This window comes from Balaenoptera borealis (assembly GCF_965194805.1).
Source record: "Balaenoptera borealis genome assembly, chromosome: 7".
NCBI classification, from domain to species: Eukaryota; Metazoa; Chordata; class Mammalia; order Artiodactyla; family Balaenopteridae; genus Balaenoptera; species Balaenoptera borealis.
The window spans coordinates 54,905,882-54,922,725 of record NC_138864.1 but is presented as its reverse complement, the minus strand read 5'-3'; the positions used below and the strand labels follow the sequence as shown (position 1 = coordinate 54,922,725).

The following is a 16,844-nucleotide window of genomic DNA, read 5'->3' as shown; positions in this document are numbered from 1 at the left end:
GGTGATTGAACGGGATGTCTGTGGAAGCCGCAGCCAGACCTCAGGAGCATCAGAATGTCAGCTGATGCTGACATTCCAGGAGGACGCATCAGCCAGGACCACCGGGCACTGATCAAGCCGAGAGACACAGACCCAACTGACACTAGGCTCCCCATTAACAGCGCACCCCAGTCACACTTCAGGGCTCACTTGGTAAGATCCGTGCGGATGGGAAAGGGCCAACCTGACAGGCAAGCCTGGTCTGCTAGGGTCAAGGGCCCACACCACTCACCATATCCCCAGGGGCTGTCTTGCTGGGGAGCAAGGAGAGGGCGCAGACTGAACCTTTTTACCAAAATATGCTCAACAGCTAACAAGGAAACCTTTTAAATTTCCTTATTAGAGTCATTTTACTGGATTAGGCTAAAATTATGGGGCTTCTCTTTTCCTTCTTTCTGGCTGTCCAGCAGGACAGAGGCTCATGTGGACAACACAACGTTTAGAGAAGAATGAAGAAGTTACATTTTTCTTTACCTGCCTGATTGCAGCATAAGTTACATTTTAGCAATCTGCTATGGCTCTTTTAACAGCAGCATAAGCGTTAACTGCCCTGTAATTGGTAGAATATAGTTTTATGTAACAAGGTTCACAGACTCAGTTATTCAGAGCACCACCACTCCCACCCCTGGGCAAGCCGGGAGGGCTGTAATACAGGCAGTTGAATTAAAATTAAAATAGCCAAGCTCCCGCACAGCCTGAATTCTCCAAGTCAGTGTTAGACAGAAGCGTGTCTTACTCGTCCTGGAGGAATTATTAGGCTGCCTTTCCCTACACTGTTACTTCAGCGTTCCTAACCGCCCCACTCCAATAAAAAAGAGTTAGGAAAAAAGACATTCTGGATGATTTGATTTGCCTTTCAGTTTGAATAAGATACCACGATTGTTCTTTCTTCCCCTAGAGACAGTACCCTTGACAACCAATGCACTCACTTCTTTCAAATTATCTATTCAGTTTGGATAGAAAAGTTATTTTGTATAGCATAGAAATTTTGTTTCTTCACATTAGCCTAGAAACCTGCATTAGCTCCATTTCCCTTTCTGCTTTAAACATTTTATTTTAAATGGGAAAAAAAAATCTATGTTTCTTTTTTCTTTTTAAAAATGAATCTTTACAGAACAGTGTTTACATAGAGACATGAAGTAGTTTTCTCATATAATTTTAAAGGGATTTAGAGAGAAGACAGCAAATTAGAATGACCCCAATGTAGAACTGCACAGGCAAACTTCATGGCCTTCAAATATCAAAAAGGTTATTAAAAGAACCACAGGACCGGGTTTTCAGCTTGTGAACGGAAAATGTAAGTTAATCAGTCAAGAGGATTTTAGAGGGCATTTCGGTAGACTAGGTTAAAAATGAATGAATAATACAGTGGAATGAATACCGTAGGACTAAGAATGACATAGAAGAGTGGGAAAAAAATTTGAAACAAACGGCAAGAGCAGTAAGTTACTAAAAGTTAGGGCTGTCCGTAGACTGCATGTATCACGGAAGTTCTGTGGTCAAGGTAGGACTTGGACTCCCCCTTGAGGGGTGGGTAGAACTTGACAAGGAAAGGGGAGAACTTCACAAGGGCATGAGGGAATAAACGGGTATGGGCTAGAATGAATGGAGATCACCAGATTAGAGCAGAAGTTATGATGGGATCGTATGTGTTGAACCTTAGGAAGGGCTGTGACAACCCAACTGGAAGAGGACAATGTCCCTAGACATCTTTTCTCTGACCACAGTTTACTCCAAGTCTGGATAACCTAAATTTTAGCTTTCAAAAATTTGGCCCAAAACATTATATCGGAGCTTAGAAGTTTGCTTATAACTCTAGTATAGAGAAAATAAATAAACAAATACACACACACACACACACACACACACACACATATATATTTTTGCTCCAGAAGAGACTTGCAGTGGGTTCAGTAATTTTATCTTTTTATAGTTTGTACTTATAATATGGGATAAACAGGTCTATAGCTCCCCAATGCCAATTTTCCCAGAGGAATTACCACTCCAAATGTACAAGTTCACACCAAAAGAAAAAGAATGTGCTGATAAGGCATGCTATAGTGATTATCAACCCCAGAGGCATGACACTGTATACAGTGATCAGTGTGACAAAAGCCTGCAAGTAATCTGGAATATTAGGAACCAAATTTTTTAAATAGCTTCACCTTTAGAACCTACAGTAGACTCAGGGATTCCCTGTAAAAAGGTCATCTCACTGGCATTCCAAACTGCTTCCTCGGTGGGAGAGAAAGGAGATAAACCATGAGGACTGCTTGCGAGTTTACTTCAGACACCCTCATACCCCGTTAATCTGGGTACACCCCCTGGGACTGCGCACACGTCCGACTTCAGGATGGGAAATGGTTAAGAAAAGCTGCCAGGGCTTCCCTGGTGGCGCAGTGGTTGAGAATCTGCCTGCCAATGCAGGGGACACGGGTTCGAGCCCTGGTCTGGGAAGATCCCACATGCCGCGGAGCAACTGGGCCCGTGAGCCACAACTACTGAGCCTGCGCGTCTGGAGCCTGTGCTCCGCAACAAGAGAGGCCGCGATAGTGAGAGGCCCGCGCACCGCGAGTGGCCCCCGCTTGCCGCAACTAGAGAAAGCCCACGCACAGAAACGAAGACCCAACATAGCAATCAATCAATCAATAAATCTTTAAAAAAAAAAAAAAAAAAAAGAAAGAAAAGCTGCCAGAGAGTGCCAGTCCCACAGTCACAGCCACCTCTAGCTTAAAAAGCATTCCACTCCTTCTTAGAAAGCTTTTTAAAATTTACTGAAATGCTCCTTGACTTTTCCTGGGAAACTTCTGACCTATATTAAGACCACATTACATTAAGAAACATTTTCCTTACTTAGACAATCGAATGATGCATTATATTTGCTCTGCCATGGCAAGGTCCTCTATAAACAGTGGTGGTGCCAGTGGCACTGAATTCATAACCATTTCAGAGTCAGTCTAACATTTTTATAGCTTCTGGTTATAACGTCTCAGAAAGGGAAGCTAGAATGACCCCCATAACTCTTGGGCACACATTCCAGCAGTTGTTAAAAGCACGGGTGTCACAGCCAGACAGACATGGAATGCTCCACACACCACTTGTGTGACCGTAGATAGGTCACCTCATCTCTATGCCTCAGTTTCCTCACTTTAAAATAGTAGAAACTGATGAAATGATGAACATAAAGCATTTAGCATAGCTCCTGACATAAAATGCATCCTCTACAATCAACCTATTAGTGTCTCATTAATATTCTGACATTTTATTTCTTTTCTAAAAGCCTGTAATAACTGTTAGTATTGTCTTTTTTTAACAAGAGTAACTCATGTTTGTTACGGTTGTGGGTGCTTCTCCCTGAACCTATTTTTCTTACCCATGAGATGAGGATAATACCACTTGCCCTGCTAATCTCAACGTATTCTAAAAATTGAATACATAAAAGTTGCTAACTGAAATTTTTCATCTGCAATTCATTATACTGAAATAAGCTTGTCATTAATGCTGTGGATAAACAAAGGCATGTCAGAATCATCATATCATGACTCAAGTCCTGTTCCCACACCCCCTCTAATGAATTAATTTTAATTCATTTTAATCATAGGGTGACTCAGCATCTTCATGTGATAATGATTCATGTATTTTAATTTGCCAAATATTGCTTCTAGATTATTTTCAGAAATATCTGTTGAGCTCTTTCTTAGGAAAGTCACAACTTGGAGAGAGGATGTCAGTTATTATTTTATTCCAACTTAAGCTAAATCATGTTTATTCCCAACTTATATCATCTACTCATATCGCAATGATTAAATTAGAAGCAGCATGGTGCAGCCGGCGAGGCATGGACTTCTGGAGTTTGAATACCAGTTCAGTCATTTATTAACTGGACTGAATTTTCAGCATTTTACCTTTCTGAACCTGCATCCGAGAAATGGGAATAAAACAATTACTTCTTAAAGGAGATGATCTTAAAAAGCAGAGCACAGTCCCCAGACACAGGGGTGGCTCTCTAAGTGAGAATAATTTTACAATGGAACAAAACAGCATCTACTTACAGTTCACAGATGCCAGCTCTAGTGGGAATGAGAGGCACAAGCTGCAGTAAAAGTTTGACACCATTTTGCCACGCCTCTTCTCTTTCAAATTCACAGTACAAGTAGCTACACTCATCAGACGAAAACTGGTAGAAAACATAGGTATCTTGAAAGCATAAATGCTGGTCCACTGTTGGAAACAAAAAGGGCGTGGATCAGTTTTGTAAAGTATACCATTTAGAGAGCCATAAACTGAATAATAAATTGAAAGGCCTACTAATTATTAGGGAGAAGCCAGGGATAGGACGATCATGAAGTGCATTCATTTTCACAGTCCCATTGAATTAAAAAGGACTTACTGACCACCCTATTTTTATTACTTGAAGCTTTGGCCAGCACATTCCCATGTATTTTACAACTGCTCTACTTCAGGGACACGTGAAATCAACAGCAATTCAAAGGCAGTAGAAGAAACTTTTTTTTTTAGCGTCCCAAAGCAGGACATTTAATTACTGCGGTGGTACACAAATACAACACTATGGCAAGATCTAGATCAGTGGTTCTCGACCAGCACTGAGGGCCTTTAGCAATGTCGGGTGACATTCTGAGTTGCCACAACTAGGGGGTGCTACTGGCATCTGGTGGGTGGAAGGAAGGGATGCTACTAAACATCCTATAATGTACGAGACAGTGCCCCCCCCCCCATTAACTAAGAATTATCTAGCACAAAATGTCAACACTACCAAGGTTGGGAAACCCTATTTTAAAAGAAATCAAGACGTGGAGACTTTTCCAAAAAATATTAACACAAAATGTTTTGCTAAGCAGAAATCTGAACCTCACAAGCAAGCTGATAATTATATTCCTCAAAGGCAGTTAATTGTTTTTCTAAAGAAGAGCATCACGTGCTAGGTGTGACCGACTAAGATTACACCCACATCCCCATCTGCACCACTTTTCCACAGTGGGACCTGGGGTGTGCCTTTCTGAAACTTACTATGTTCTCTGACCCTCAATATTTATCATCTATAGAAGAAAAGGGCTTCCCAGTGACAAACCAGCACCTGAGTGAGAGATAAATAAAGAATCCAAAGTGCTTGACTTCTAATTCTTCCATTCCCTGGCTCAACAAAGAAAAGAGATATCCACCATCTATTTTAGTTTCTAGTTAACATCAATTTTCTGTTCTGTTTAAACAGCTTATTTTCATGGATCATATTTCCAACTGTTTATGACTACTTACACAATTAAAATGGCATACACATTCTACTCATAAAGTCAGTTTCTGATGATTATTCTAAGTACAGCAAGACAAATCACACATTTAGAGCAACTAAAGATGTCACTGATTTTTTTAAAAAATTGTGTGCATCATTTTAAGTAGAGAAGGGAGGGGGTAAGGGAAAGACTCTTACAGGTAGTAGTTAATGAAACAACAAGTACCTAACTATTTTTACAAAAGGTGTGAGAAGTAACAAAAGATGAACTGTCACATTCATTTATAAGAGAATGCAAATATTTACCAGCAAACACAATTTCCATCTAGATTATAATATCATCTAGGAAACCAAACACATTTTGGTCAAGTAGCTTAACAACATAATGATTCTGTGCCTTCAAAACACGTAACACTAACCTGATGACATAATTCCCATATCCAGTAGGAGCTGCCAGACCCCTATGGCCATAGATCTGCATTGGACCAAAGGACAGTGTTCTAGAAGCCAGTCTACCAGTTCCGACCCAACGCAGCTTCTCCTGGACAAAAGCAAAGCCATTCCCAGTAAGACATGGTTGCCACTCATTTGTCAAAAAAAATGAAATTTAATACCGTCGCTTTCATGTGCTTTTAAACAAGCAACTCAAGAATAAATGACACGGCCCTCTTATCCATCTTTCAGGTTTCAGCTCAAATATTGCTTGCCTTAAAAAAGCTTAGAATCATATCCTCTTATACTTCTTCTTCGCATCACCTAACATTTAGCAATTATACATCTTTCCAAATGAATAGTACTTCTTTTCCTCCCTTGAGAATAATTTTCAGGAGAACAGGGACTATGTGTATGTAACATTTAGCAATTATACATCTTTTCAAATGAATAATATCTCCTTTCCTCCCTTGAGAATAATTTTCAGGAGAACAGGGACTATGTGTGTGTAACTTATGATTAAACGCCAACATCAGAACAGTCCAGGCCCACGGTAAAGTCTCTGAATATATACATTAGAATAAATGAAGGAATAAATTTAGCAGCCCTTTGCCTGAAGACAATGCTTCTGCCTTGGTAAGACAAGTACCTCGAGTTGGTGGTGATCAGCTTTGGTTCAAGCAATTACACATTTTTATCCCATCTCTTTGAGAACAAAATAATTCCAGGGTTAGACAAGGTTATACCACAGTGAGTAGTATGAAGTTTTGTTTTCTGATCTTTAAACGGAGAGCAAACCCTAATATTTGTCTCAAAGAACAATAAATTTGACTGTTAATCTTTTTAACATAATCTAAGCAATCTGCCAAGCAGCCTAGATCATAAACCCATAAACCGGGATGATGGATTCCACTAACCACATGCAAGAAATACTCTCTGGAATCCTTAAAATACATAGCTGTATTCAAAGAATGCCCCAATTTGGGCATCACAAGCGGTACTTTCATGCCTACTTTCCCATCTTTATCAGCTTCAGATGAAAAACCAAATGAAGAAAACTTTCTGAAATAAGTTTTTTTAATTTGCAGAAATTTCATTGAAACCCACTCTTCCGTATGGAAAAAAAGGTCACCCAAAATTTTTTTAAAGAGATGTACCATGTAAAAGACTACCTTTCTCCTATATTTGGTATTTAAGGACCAAAAGATGCCAACATTTATTTGTATTCCTAAAACAGAAAAATATTTTCTATCTTTTGTGATTGGCATAGTTATAAATACCTAGAAATCACACAGTAACCAACAGTATGAAGAAATGCCATGAGATGCTACATTTTCTTGAGTGATGGAAAAATAAGGTAGTAAACATTTCTGCTGAGATATCTGAACAAATATTCTACTTTAGATAAAGTATCACTTTTTGGGGGTAAATATTTGAAAGATACTCTGAGGCCATTAAGGCAATTCCAGATTGTACCAACTGTACAATTCCAGTTGCAGGTTGGCATTAAGACATAAGAAAGATTAACAGTCAAATAAATGGATGTTTTTTGGAACAAAACAAGAAAACAGATTGCAACAAAACAGGCAATTAGACCAAACCGTCAAATTTAACTTCTACAGGACACCTTTCATATTAAAGGCTCCAAGTGTTAATTCCTCAACTCCTCTGTCAATTAGCCCGCATCTTTGGGCTTGTAAAGCACTTTGATCATCTTAATCCTCATTCTCAGAACAATACATACAGCTCCTCAGCCTGCTCTGTGTCTGACACCACCTGGAACACAGCAGGATACGGCAAAGCATTTACTAAACGAACTGAACTGTCAAATTGCAAATGGTGACTGGATCCTGCAAAGCAATTACTAAACAAACTAAACTGTCAAATTGCAAATGGTGACTGGACAGATGCGTTGGCTTGTTTCTTCATAGCTGATGAGGAAGACGTGACTCAGACCAGGGCTTCCCAAATCTGTGTTTAGTAGGAGTCGCCCGGGGCATCTTGTTGACGTGCAGATTCCGATGCCGTGTGGCTGGGTGCAGCCTCTGAGCCCTCATTTCTAACGGGGTGACCCGGCCCCACCTTCTCATTGGGAAGGGCTCTGTCTTGGGGAGGTGCAGGGCAGAGTGGATATGCTTAAACACGGCACCGCCATGACTGCTGTCACGTGTACTTATTACTGAATAATCAGGCTCCAGCGCTCGAAGCAAGCTACTGTTTCGGGGGCACACGATCTCTTTCTGCCCCCACCTCCAATTTATCAAGCTATGTTTCGAATCGCTTTCAACAATCCATCTGCACCAGGCAAAACATCACTGGGGGAAGGAAGAACACCATCACTAACACCACCAAAGCAAACAAAATGAGGTAAGCTGCCGCTGCCGTTAACTCACACCCCCTTGACTTGCGGCCCAGGTCAGCAACAATCCATTTTAAATACCTAAACCTCCAGGACCGAGGGGAGAGCGGTGGAGAAATCAGAGATGCCTGGAAGGGAGGAATGTGAACACCCACGGCAGTTCTTACTCCCCGTGTATTTTCAGTCTTGTACTGAATCCAGCAACTGTTCCGAGTACATGCAGATCTAACTAGCGTTGCGATACTTGACAGGAACATTGTGATATGGCGGTGACTGGCTCCAAGGCCAATGTGATTGCCATAACAAAACATTAATGTTACTAATCTCTGAAGTTGAAAATTCGATCTCTCTTGGCCTCCTTCTGTCTCCGGTTACATTTTTAGTAATCAATTCATAGGAGTGCAGATAGAACCCTCATCTCAAATGTCAGTGGGGCAGTGGTATTTACACACTTACATGAAGCCTCAAAAAACTAGTATGATTTTTCCTATAGTACCAAATAAATGGAAAACATTGCAAAGTTGTGAAAGTAATTCTCGTGGGGTACATGGAGGGCACTTTGCTCAATTTACTACCGGATAAATGAAAATGACCCAGCCTAGGCAATCATATTAGCACTTTGTCTCTAAACCCAGAGCATTAATCAGTCCTTAGATTATAAAAGAAAGGAGGTTCTGGCCTGATCATCTGGGATCTGAAATAGGACAACTCATGCTCTCTCCACATTCTACTCCCACTAAACCCTAGGTATGTTCTTACTTGGATGGATGGTTCTTTTCCATGAACCTGATTAATGTACATCTCCCAATTCTTTTTCAATCTATATCCAATCAGAAACAAACTGAGAACAAGGACAGACCCTACATACAGCCTCATGTGGGAGCTGAAATGAATCCTATGAGTCTGCTGACAACTAGACCCAAAGACCTACGCAGGCAGACCTCATTTTATTGCACTTTCATTTACCGTACTTTACAGATATTATGTTTACAAATTCAAGGTTTGTGGCAACCCTGCATTTAGCAAGTCTATCGGTGCCAATTTTTCCAACGGCATTTGTTCACTTCGTGTCTCTGTGTCACATTTTTGGTACTTATCACAATATTTCAAACCCTCCACCAACAGAAAAGATGACGACTTGCTGAAGGCTCAGATAACGGTTAGCAATTTTTAGGAATATTTTCAAAACTAAGGTATGTATATCGTTTTTAGATAATGCTATTGCACACTTAATAGACTAGAGTGTCAACATAACTGTTGTATGCACTGGGAAACAAAATAACTCATGTGACTCACTTTATTGTGCTACTTGCTTTACTGCAGTGGTCTGGAACCAAACCTGCAGTATCTGAGGGATGCCTGTACATGCAGTTTCAGTTTTTAAAAAAAAAGGGGAAAAAAATTAGACTTGTCTAAAGTTGATACCGCCATCGATTTTAAAAAAAGGCGGGGGGAGCTCTACGTGAAGTAATCCAACAATCACCACAGCCCGTCTTCCAGCCTGTTGCGTCTGCTTGGCCTAGGCTCTAAACCAGTGGTTTTTCAGACCCTGGGCTGTGAATTCCTTATGTGAGGGTGTGGCAGTGACCTTTGAGCTTTCTCAAGAGGTTCACAATTCCATATACACAAAAGCATTGTTTGTCAACAGAATAAATCATATCTAACCTATGCCGAATGTGTCAAAACCTATGGAAATACTAATGTGATTAATTAAACATGGGATTTTAAAGTGTTAATTCATTACAGTTCTCTCATCTCCACTACACAGTTGGTCAATGGTGCCAAGATAACCGATTTTGCCAAATTTTTTATCAGAAAGAAGTTGTTGGCATGAGATAGTTGTTGACAGGGAAGGGACACGAAGAAATTATCTAGGGTGTGAAAACTCCCCAGAGCTTGATGTGGATAGTGGTTACATAAGTGTGTGTAATGATTAAAAATTCATCAAGCTGTACCCTTAAGATTTGTGCATTTTACTGCATGTAAACTATGCCTCAAAAAAAAGGATGGGGGGGTCGTCTTACTCAAATAGGTTGGGAACCACTATCCCCAAAAGCCAGGCCATGATGGAATTTTTCCCATCTGTGGCAAATGGAAAAAAAGAAAATGACTGTAATGAGTTTGTGATAAAGCTAAATTTAGTTAACTTAAAGAAATGTCTTTATTCTGAGACTCTTTCCTACCTTTTTTGTTATCATTTATTCTGAGTACTCTCCCTATTCTTTATGGTATTGTAATCTTCCAGTTGTAATCTCCCTACCTTCAGACCAGGAGTCCAACTGTGAAACACTCGGCTAAGTTTAATTAAGAGAAAAGTCACCACACCCCAGTATCCCAAATAGACACTTCAAACAAACCAACCCTCCTACTACTGATAATTGCCCATCTCTCTGTGATCACGGTTATGACTTTAACATGTTTTTCGGTTTTTTTCTCAAGGAGAATTTCTGACAAGGCGTTAGGAAACTGTGTTACCTGTAAAATCCCTTGAGGTTCACCCTGTCCTTTATCAGGTCAGCTGCCTGAACGATGATAATATTCCTCAGTGCTCTTCCTGCACAAGAAGAATTCTCTCCATAAATCTACACGGAAAAGACAAAGACTCACTGAGAATTCAGAACAATGATGTGACAATTTGTGAGCTGCCAATGACATACTATACAGACAAAGTTATGGCCAAGTCCCTAAGCTTAAAACACTTAACTGCTTTAACTATAAATAATTTCCTTTTACACAGAGTTTCCAGGGCAAAATACCTGTTTTTTTAGATACAATGTTTGTACCAATACAGCAAATTGAAGAATATTTATATATGAACTCTGCCATATTGATAAATGCATACTTGTAAATGTCTTGGAAGCTGGGAAAATAATTTTTTTCCTATCTAGCAAGTATCTCGCACCATGACACAATTTAATAGCAGGCTGCTGTGTGCTTTGCTTTTAAGTTTCACTCAACTGCAGAGTTCATAGTTAATGCCAAGCATCCTGGTTTCATCTACTTCACAGTTCCATCTAGCAGATAAAAATTTCATATAGCTTCTTTTTTTAATCTTCTGATTTGCCCATATGCATCTCTGATTCTTGGAGGATGAAGCAGGGTATTCCTTAGATCTGGAGAGGTCTATGTCCCACTTTATAAACTACCTCCTTTTTCTATAATTGGCAGCTTCGTCCACAGGGCAATGTTGCTTCACAAAGGAAGCTAAATGAAAATGAACTGTCTAAGTAAAGGCTCATGAAAGTGAAGATATGAGGTGCATGCTGACATCTGTTTACTTGTTTCTTGCTGAACTCTTTTTGCACCTACAAAATATTTTATATCTTCTCCCAAAGCAAACAAATTGATAATATATTGACTATAATTTGATCCGGAACACTTCAACCCCAACTTTATACTCCCTTAATTTTCCTGTAATCACCTCCTAAACACAACCTAAGAAGAAAATGAGAAGGACAGGAAATGATTTATTTTTAACACGTTAAATCTATTAAAAAAAAAAAAAACTTAAGTCAGATAACAGAAAGTATTACCATAAAAGAGGTATGAGTCAGCTGACACTTGACTAGTCCTAACAATGTACCAGTATTCACTCACTCAGTCATTCTAAAAACACTAAGCAGCTATCAGGTCCCATTCTAGATGCTGGGGATGCAGTAGTGAGCAAGGCCAAAAAGGTCCTGCCCTCACAAAGCTCACAGTCTCCTGTTATTCTAAAATATGCAACCCTGTCAGCGGATTTTTTTTTTTTTAACACAACGTAATGAAGGCATCCCCACCTTGTTTCAATGAGCATTCGGGGATATTCTACTATTAGATAACAATAAATATAAATAATCCTCTTTTACACAGAGTTTTCAGAGTAAAATATCCAGTATTTTTAAAATACAGCATTTCTATCATACAGCAAATTGAAAATATTTATATTATATATGAACTCTGCCATGTTCATAACGCATTCATGCAGACGACTTGGAAAATGGGAGAAAATTTCTGTCCTATCTAGTGAACATCTTGCTCCATGACACAAGTATCAGAGCATTTCAAACACCTTCGGCCGTGTCATCCCAGGTGAAGGAGACGGCGTAATCAGGAGCAAAGGGAAGAATCACTGTTTCAGAAAATGCTGTAAGAGAGATAAGAATCATACCTGGGAAGGAGTAGGTTCAAGGTATGGATTGGAAATTCTTCTTGATAGAGTCTATTTGAAAAGAAAGAAAAGGGGAAAATTAGAACCAAACAGAAAGCTTTGTACTATAAGGACACAATATATGCAACCGTGGCAGGCCCAGCAGCTGTCTAAGCCAGAAAAACGTCATGGGCCATGGAGGGTTAACATCTTTATTCTCACCCAGTGTAAATATCTGGTCAACATTCATCCCAATGGGACAGGATATTCCATGGGAACGGCCCCCAATCTAGAGAGTACAACTTTAAAAAGTGCAATAGAAAAACAGGGATGTTTGTATACGTATCACTTTGTTCTCAGTTTGATTTTGATCCCATTTCTCCTTTCCCTTCTATTTCCACTCTCACCAACCCTAACTCCAGCTCTCATCCCTGCACACCTGGACTGCTGTTTCGGCTTTTCAGTGGATTTCCCTGGGCTCCAGTCACGCCCCCTCAGGTCATCCTGTAAACCTCAACTGAACAGAAGTCCCTATATAGCCCTTCAACTGACAGTAGGTCCCTTCTTGCTTGTCAGTCCGAACCCCCCAGCCTGCCCTTCTGGGCCCACCACAGTCTGCCTCCAACAGATTTCTATTCTCCTTCTACCTCCGTGCGTGGCTTCTTTGACTCAACATGAGATCTACTCATCAGAAGAAGCTGTGATTCATACCTGCCTCTGCTCACACCGTCCTCCACAACAGAAAGCCCTCCGTCTTCCCTGCTACACCCCTGAACCCCCCTGAAGTCCAGGTCTGTGCAGTCACCTGTTGGGTGAAGCTCCGCCCACCCACCCCAGTCCACCGGGGTTTGTCCCTCTGGGAGTTCTGTGTTTTCTGACTATTTATATGGCGGCTCCTGGGTGCTCTGCAGTACTGGCTATCTTTCTATGTGTGCATTTGCCCCAACTAACCCACACGCTCCTTGAGGGAGTCCTGGCAGCTTAACCTGCTTTGCTTTCACAGCCTCTAGCACACAACCTCACACACAAAAAGTGTTTATTTTTCTATTCATTTATTACAGATATTTATATCTCTGCATCAACTGAGTATTTGCTGAGTGATTTGAATTGTAGGAGCTTATTTTTCCTACCTAACAATCCAGTAAGCAGCACCATCACCCACATGTGTTTAAGCACAATAGAAAACTATTATCATTTCCCGTTGCGGTTTAGGAAAAGGAACAGAGAAATGAACATTTACTGAGCTTCCAACCTATGTTTAAAAGCTCTTTACACCGCTATATTCCAAAGCTTGCTGTCTTTTGAGATCCCATAGTTTTTAGTCCGCCGCGTCCACTTCTTAGAATCACTTACAAAACATACCCTGCCACTCACTGCCTTCCAGCGTCTGAACCTTCTACCAAACTTAAAGCTAAGATAGAATTCTCACTCAGCCCCTTGCCCACTCCACACAGCTCCCATACTACTTATCTTCTGATTAAACTGAAATAAATATACGGACTCTATCCAGGAATGCCAATTGGTACACGCTGCTAAAGATTTGCAATGGCTTCCAAGAAAAAAAAGAAAGGTTTAAGAGAGGCCATTTTTAATTGCTGTGTGTTAAAATAAAACACCCTCTCACCCCTTCTGGTCTAGTCTATACACATTCCCAACCGGCCCTTCCTAGGCCTTCTGTCCTCTGAGCCTAGGCATTGTATTCACTTACTGAAATACTGAACAGTTTAAAATTTGCATCTACACCAGATTTATAACTTGAAGATGAATCATCATGATAAGTGATTTTTTTTTCCCCCTAAACAGCCTTTTAAAAGTCAATATGGCAGACCAGAATGACAATCTTTATTACTCATCTAATTGCCTAAATCAGCTCAGAAAAGCAACTACTTCACATAATCTAGTTAAAAAGAGAGCTTCCAGGTAGAAACAAGCTCTAAAGAATTAGGCGGGGGCACTTTCACAAAAGAAAGCAGAAAGGCTTCCTTTCTCTCTGCCGCCAGCCCAAATCTGGCTGTCTGGCTAACACTAGTGTTACACTCGCACAATTCCACTTCACAGAAACTTCCCCCCGTGGATGGCTTGTTACAAAAGATTGGTAAGGTGAGTCAATAAAGCCATGGGGTCCTTCCATGCCGACTAGATAACAGCGTTAGATAAGCTCCTAGCCCACAGGGAATCGACCAGAGCAACCTAACAGGAACTGCCTTTTACAGGACACAATACCTAGATTTGTCGTCAGAAACTCCTGCGAAGCCCACTCTTAACCGGCCCCGAGGGAGCTGTGTTTCCTGAACGCTCCAGGACAGCAGCTCTCACACTCACCTGAGCCGGGGAAGCTAAGCGCTTTCTCTACAACTCCGGAAAGGACTGATCTGTTCAACTTAAAATAACTACCATAACTGTACTTTTTTTTTGAGACCACTTTATGTTAGCTGTCGGTATTGACTAAAAATAGCAAGTGCCAAAGACCTAAAGAAAAAAGAACATGGAGGAACTGACCATCCATTACCTCATTTTTCATAGATACTGTGAAAGGATTGTTACGTAATTTTACCGGGGAAACACCAAGGGCCAACTTACAGGAATCTGAGAATGACTGCTCTAAAGCACCTCACAAACTGCTCTCCCAACATTTCCCTGAAAGAGTAGCACAAGGACACCCTTGAAGATGCACCCCTCTCCATTCAATATTCTTTCCCTGATATTCAATTACTCAGCTGTTTTCATCCCATCTTGGACTCTCTCGGTTTTGTTTCTCCTCTCAGCATTTCAGGGCTTCATCTCATCACTCCCGTGGCAACTAACTTCCGTTCATTTCCCTTATGAAGCACCTACTGATCTCCTTGCCAGGCACAGTGGCAGCACCAGAAACATACATGTGAAGAAGATACCACCCTCTAACTGAGAAATCATTTATCAGAAGACACGGGATCTCAGGAACATTTAAAATAAATCAGGAAGAACATTTCTTCTTCCTAATTTCCTATCAATTTACTCTATAATCTTGGATGTCTGGTCCAATTCATGTAGGCGTCCTCTTTTAAATGGCTCTCACCATGATATCTCAAATATAAAGCCCAGATGAGATGATTCTTTTTCCCCCTTTATTTCCAATTTCCTAGAATTACTTAAGCTAGATGCAATGATTCTTTCATGAAGGACTTATACGGGCCATAGAGAGAAGACTAGTAACAATACAAATGAAATTAGATTTTAATTCAAATTTATTTCTTCTCCTCTCCAATTTAATGAACCATAGAAAATGATTCCCTAAATGATTCCGTGGAAACCTCATATTTTAAACATGTGTTAGAAAATTGCAATCCTTTAATATTCACAAATGAACTTCCAGAAAAAATTTATAATAAATTTTATTAACTCAGAAGTAAACTCAGAAGGCTTCACTCAGAAAGATAACTGGTTAGCAATCATATATTACTTTCATTTTTTTTTAAAGTTAGGTGTCCACTAAAGTTAGATGGTAATAGTCTCTGAGGCTGGGTCTGAACCAAAAATGGAACTCATTTCAGAGTCATTGGAAATATCGTGCTAAACTGTATGGTAGACTTAAGGCACATTTTTAAATCAGCTTTTAAAGGACATGCCTTAATGCTCTCCTTGGATTGAATTACAATACTTAGGCTACAAGGGGAGAGAGAAAGGAAAGGAAAAAGAATGTATCACTTCAATCACCAGAGAAGTATGACCTGCTCTGTTAAAATAGGAACCAACAAGAACTACCAAATCTGTTGATAACTTGAGAATTCAGTTCACAACACAACTTGCTGTCACCTTCAGCCATTGTCCTTTACCCACTCTGGGTGACCAAGGAGAAATGAACATGTTAAAGTGGAATAAGTGTACTTAGATTTCTTATAATTCTAAGAAGCCAAAAGTCTCCATAAGTAACTAGAGGGCACATGTGTTAAGAGACTATGCACTAAAACTATTAAGGCTGTGATCCAGTAGGCTGTGCAGTAGAGTTCTAAGGTCTGGGTCGGGGAGAGAGGTCCTTTTTAAGCCCCAGCATACCCTTGCATCTCAATCAAAAGTTGATCCAGGTGAAAAGGACAGAATCCCACCCAGCCAGGAAGTTGGCTTGAGAAGGACACGGTCATCACAAGTTCAGCATAATGCAAACTGGAGACATGAGTCAAGTGCTGACGTGGAAGCACAGGGCCGGGCACCACAACTCTTTCTGCAAACTCGGATGCCAGTTCAGGCCCAACCATTCCTTGAGGCTCCAAGGGACGTGCTCCCAAAGTCAGTCACAGTCACAAATGCCACTGTAACAATCTCTTCTCAACACAGCCTGGCCAAACCAGAGTCAATGATGTTCTCAAAATTAGAGTTTTCCACTGCCCTGTGATGTGTTAAGAAAACAGAATGAAAGGGAAGGTGGCAGAAATGCTTCCTGAGCACCTCCTTTGTCTTTAGCACTTTCCCACATTAGGAGCTGCACCCACCTATTCATACATCTACAGACAAGAGCCCTGAGGTTCAGAGAAATTAAGGAATTTACTTAAGGCCCCAGAGCTGGGAAGTTACACAGCCAGGGCTGGAAGAATATTGTGATTGATTCCGAAGTCACCGCTCTACCGTAACATGCTGCATGTTACTAAGTAATAAATGAGTTT

General features: G+C 40.5%; 1 protein-coding gene across 11 annotated transcripts in view; it reads right to left on the bottom strand.

Moving 5' to 3' along the window:
- The window catches only part of RAPGEF5 (Rap guanine nucleotide exchange factor 5), a 219,801-nt gene that overhangs the window by 168,643 nt on the left and 34,314 nt on the right, over positions 1-16,844 (bottom strand). For 10 of the 11 annotated variants that reach the window (XR_014246424.1, XR_014246425.1, XR_014246426.1 and 7 more), the window contains exons 2-5: positions 12,229-12,279; positions 10,554-10,660; positions 5,707-5,828; positions 4,092-4,260 (exon numbers count right to left, since the gene is read on the bottom strand). Coding sequence is in view for 7 of the 11 variants with exons in the window: in XM_082398268.1 (XP_082254394.1) it covers positions 4,092-4,260; positions 5,707-5,828; positions 10,554-10,660; positions 12,229-12,279 (449 nt within the window). In the remaining 4 variants the exon portion in view is untranslated. The remainder of the gene's footprint in view (positions 1-4,091; positions 4,261-5,706; positions 5,829-10,553; positions 10,661-12,228; positions 12,280-16,844) is intronic. The other variant, XM_082398272.1, reaches the window with a different exon arrangement.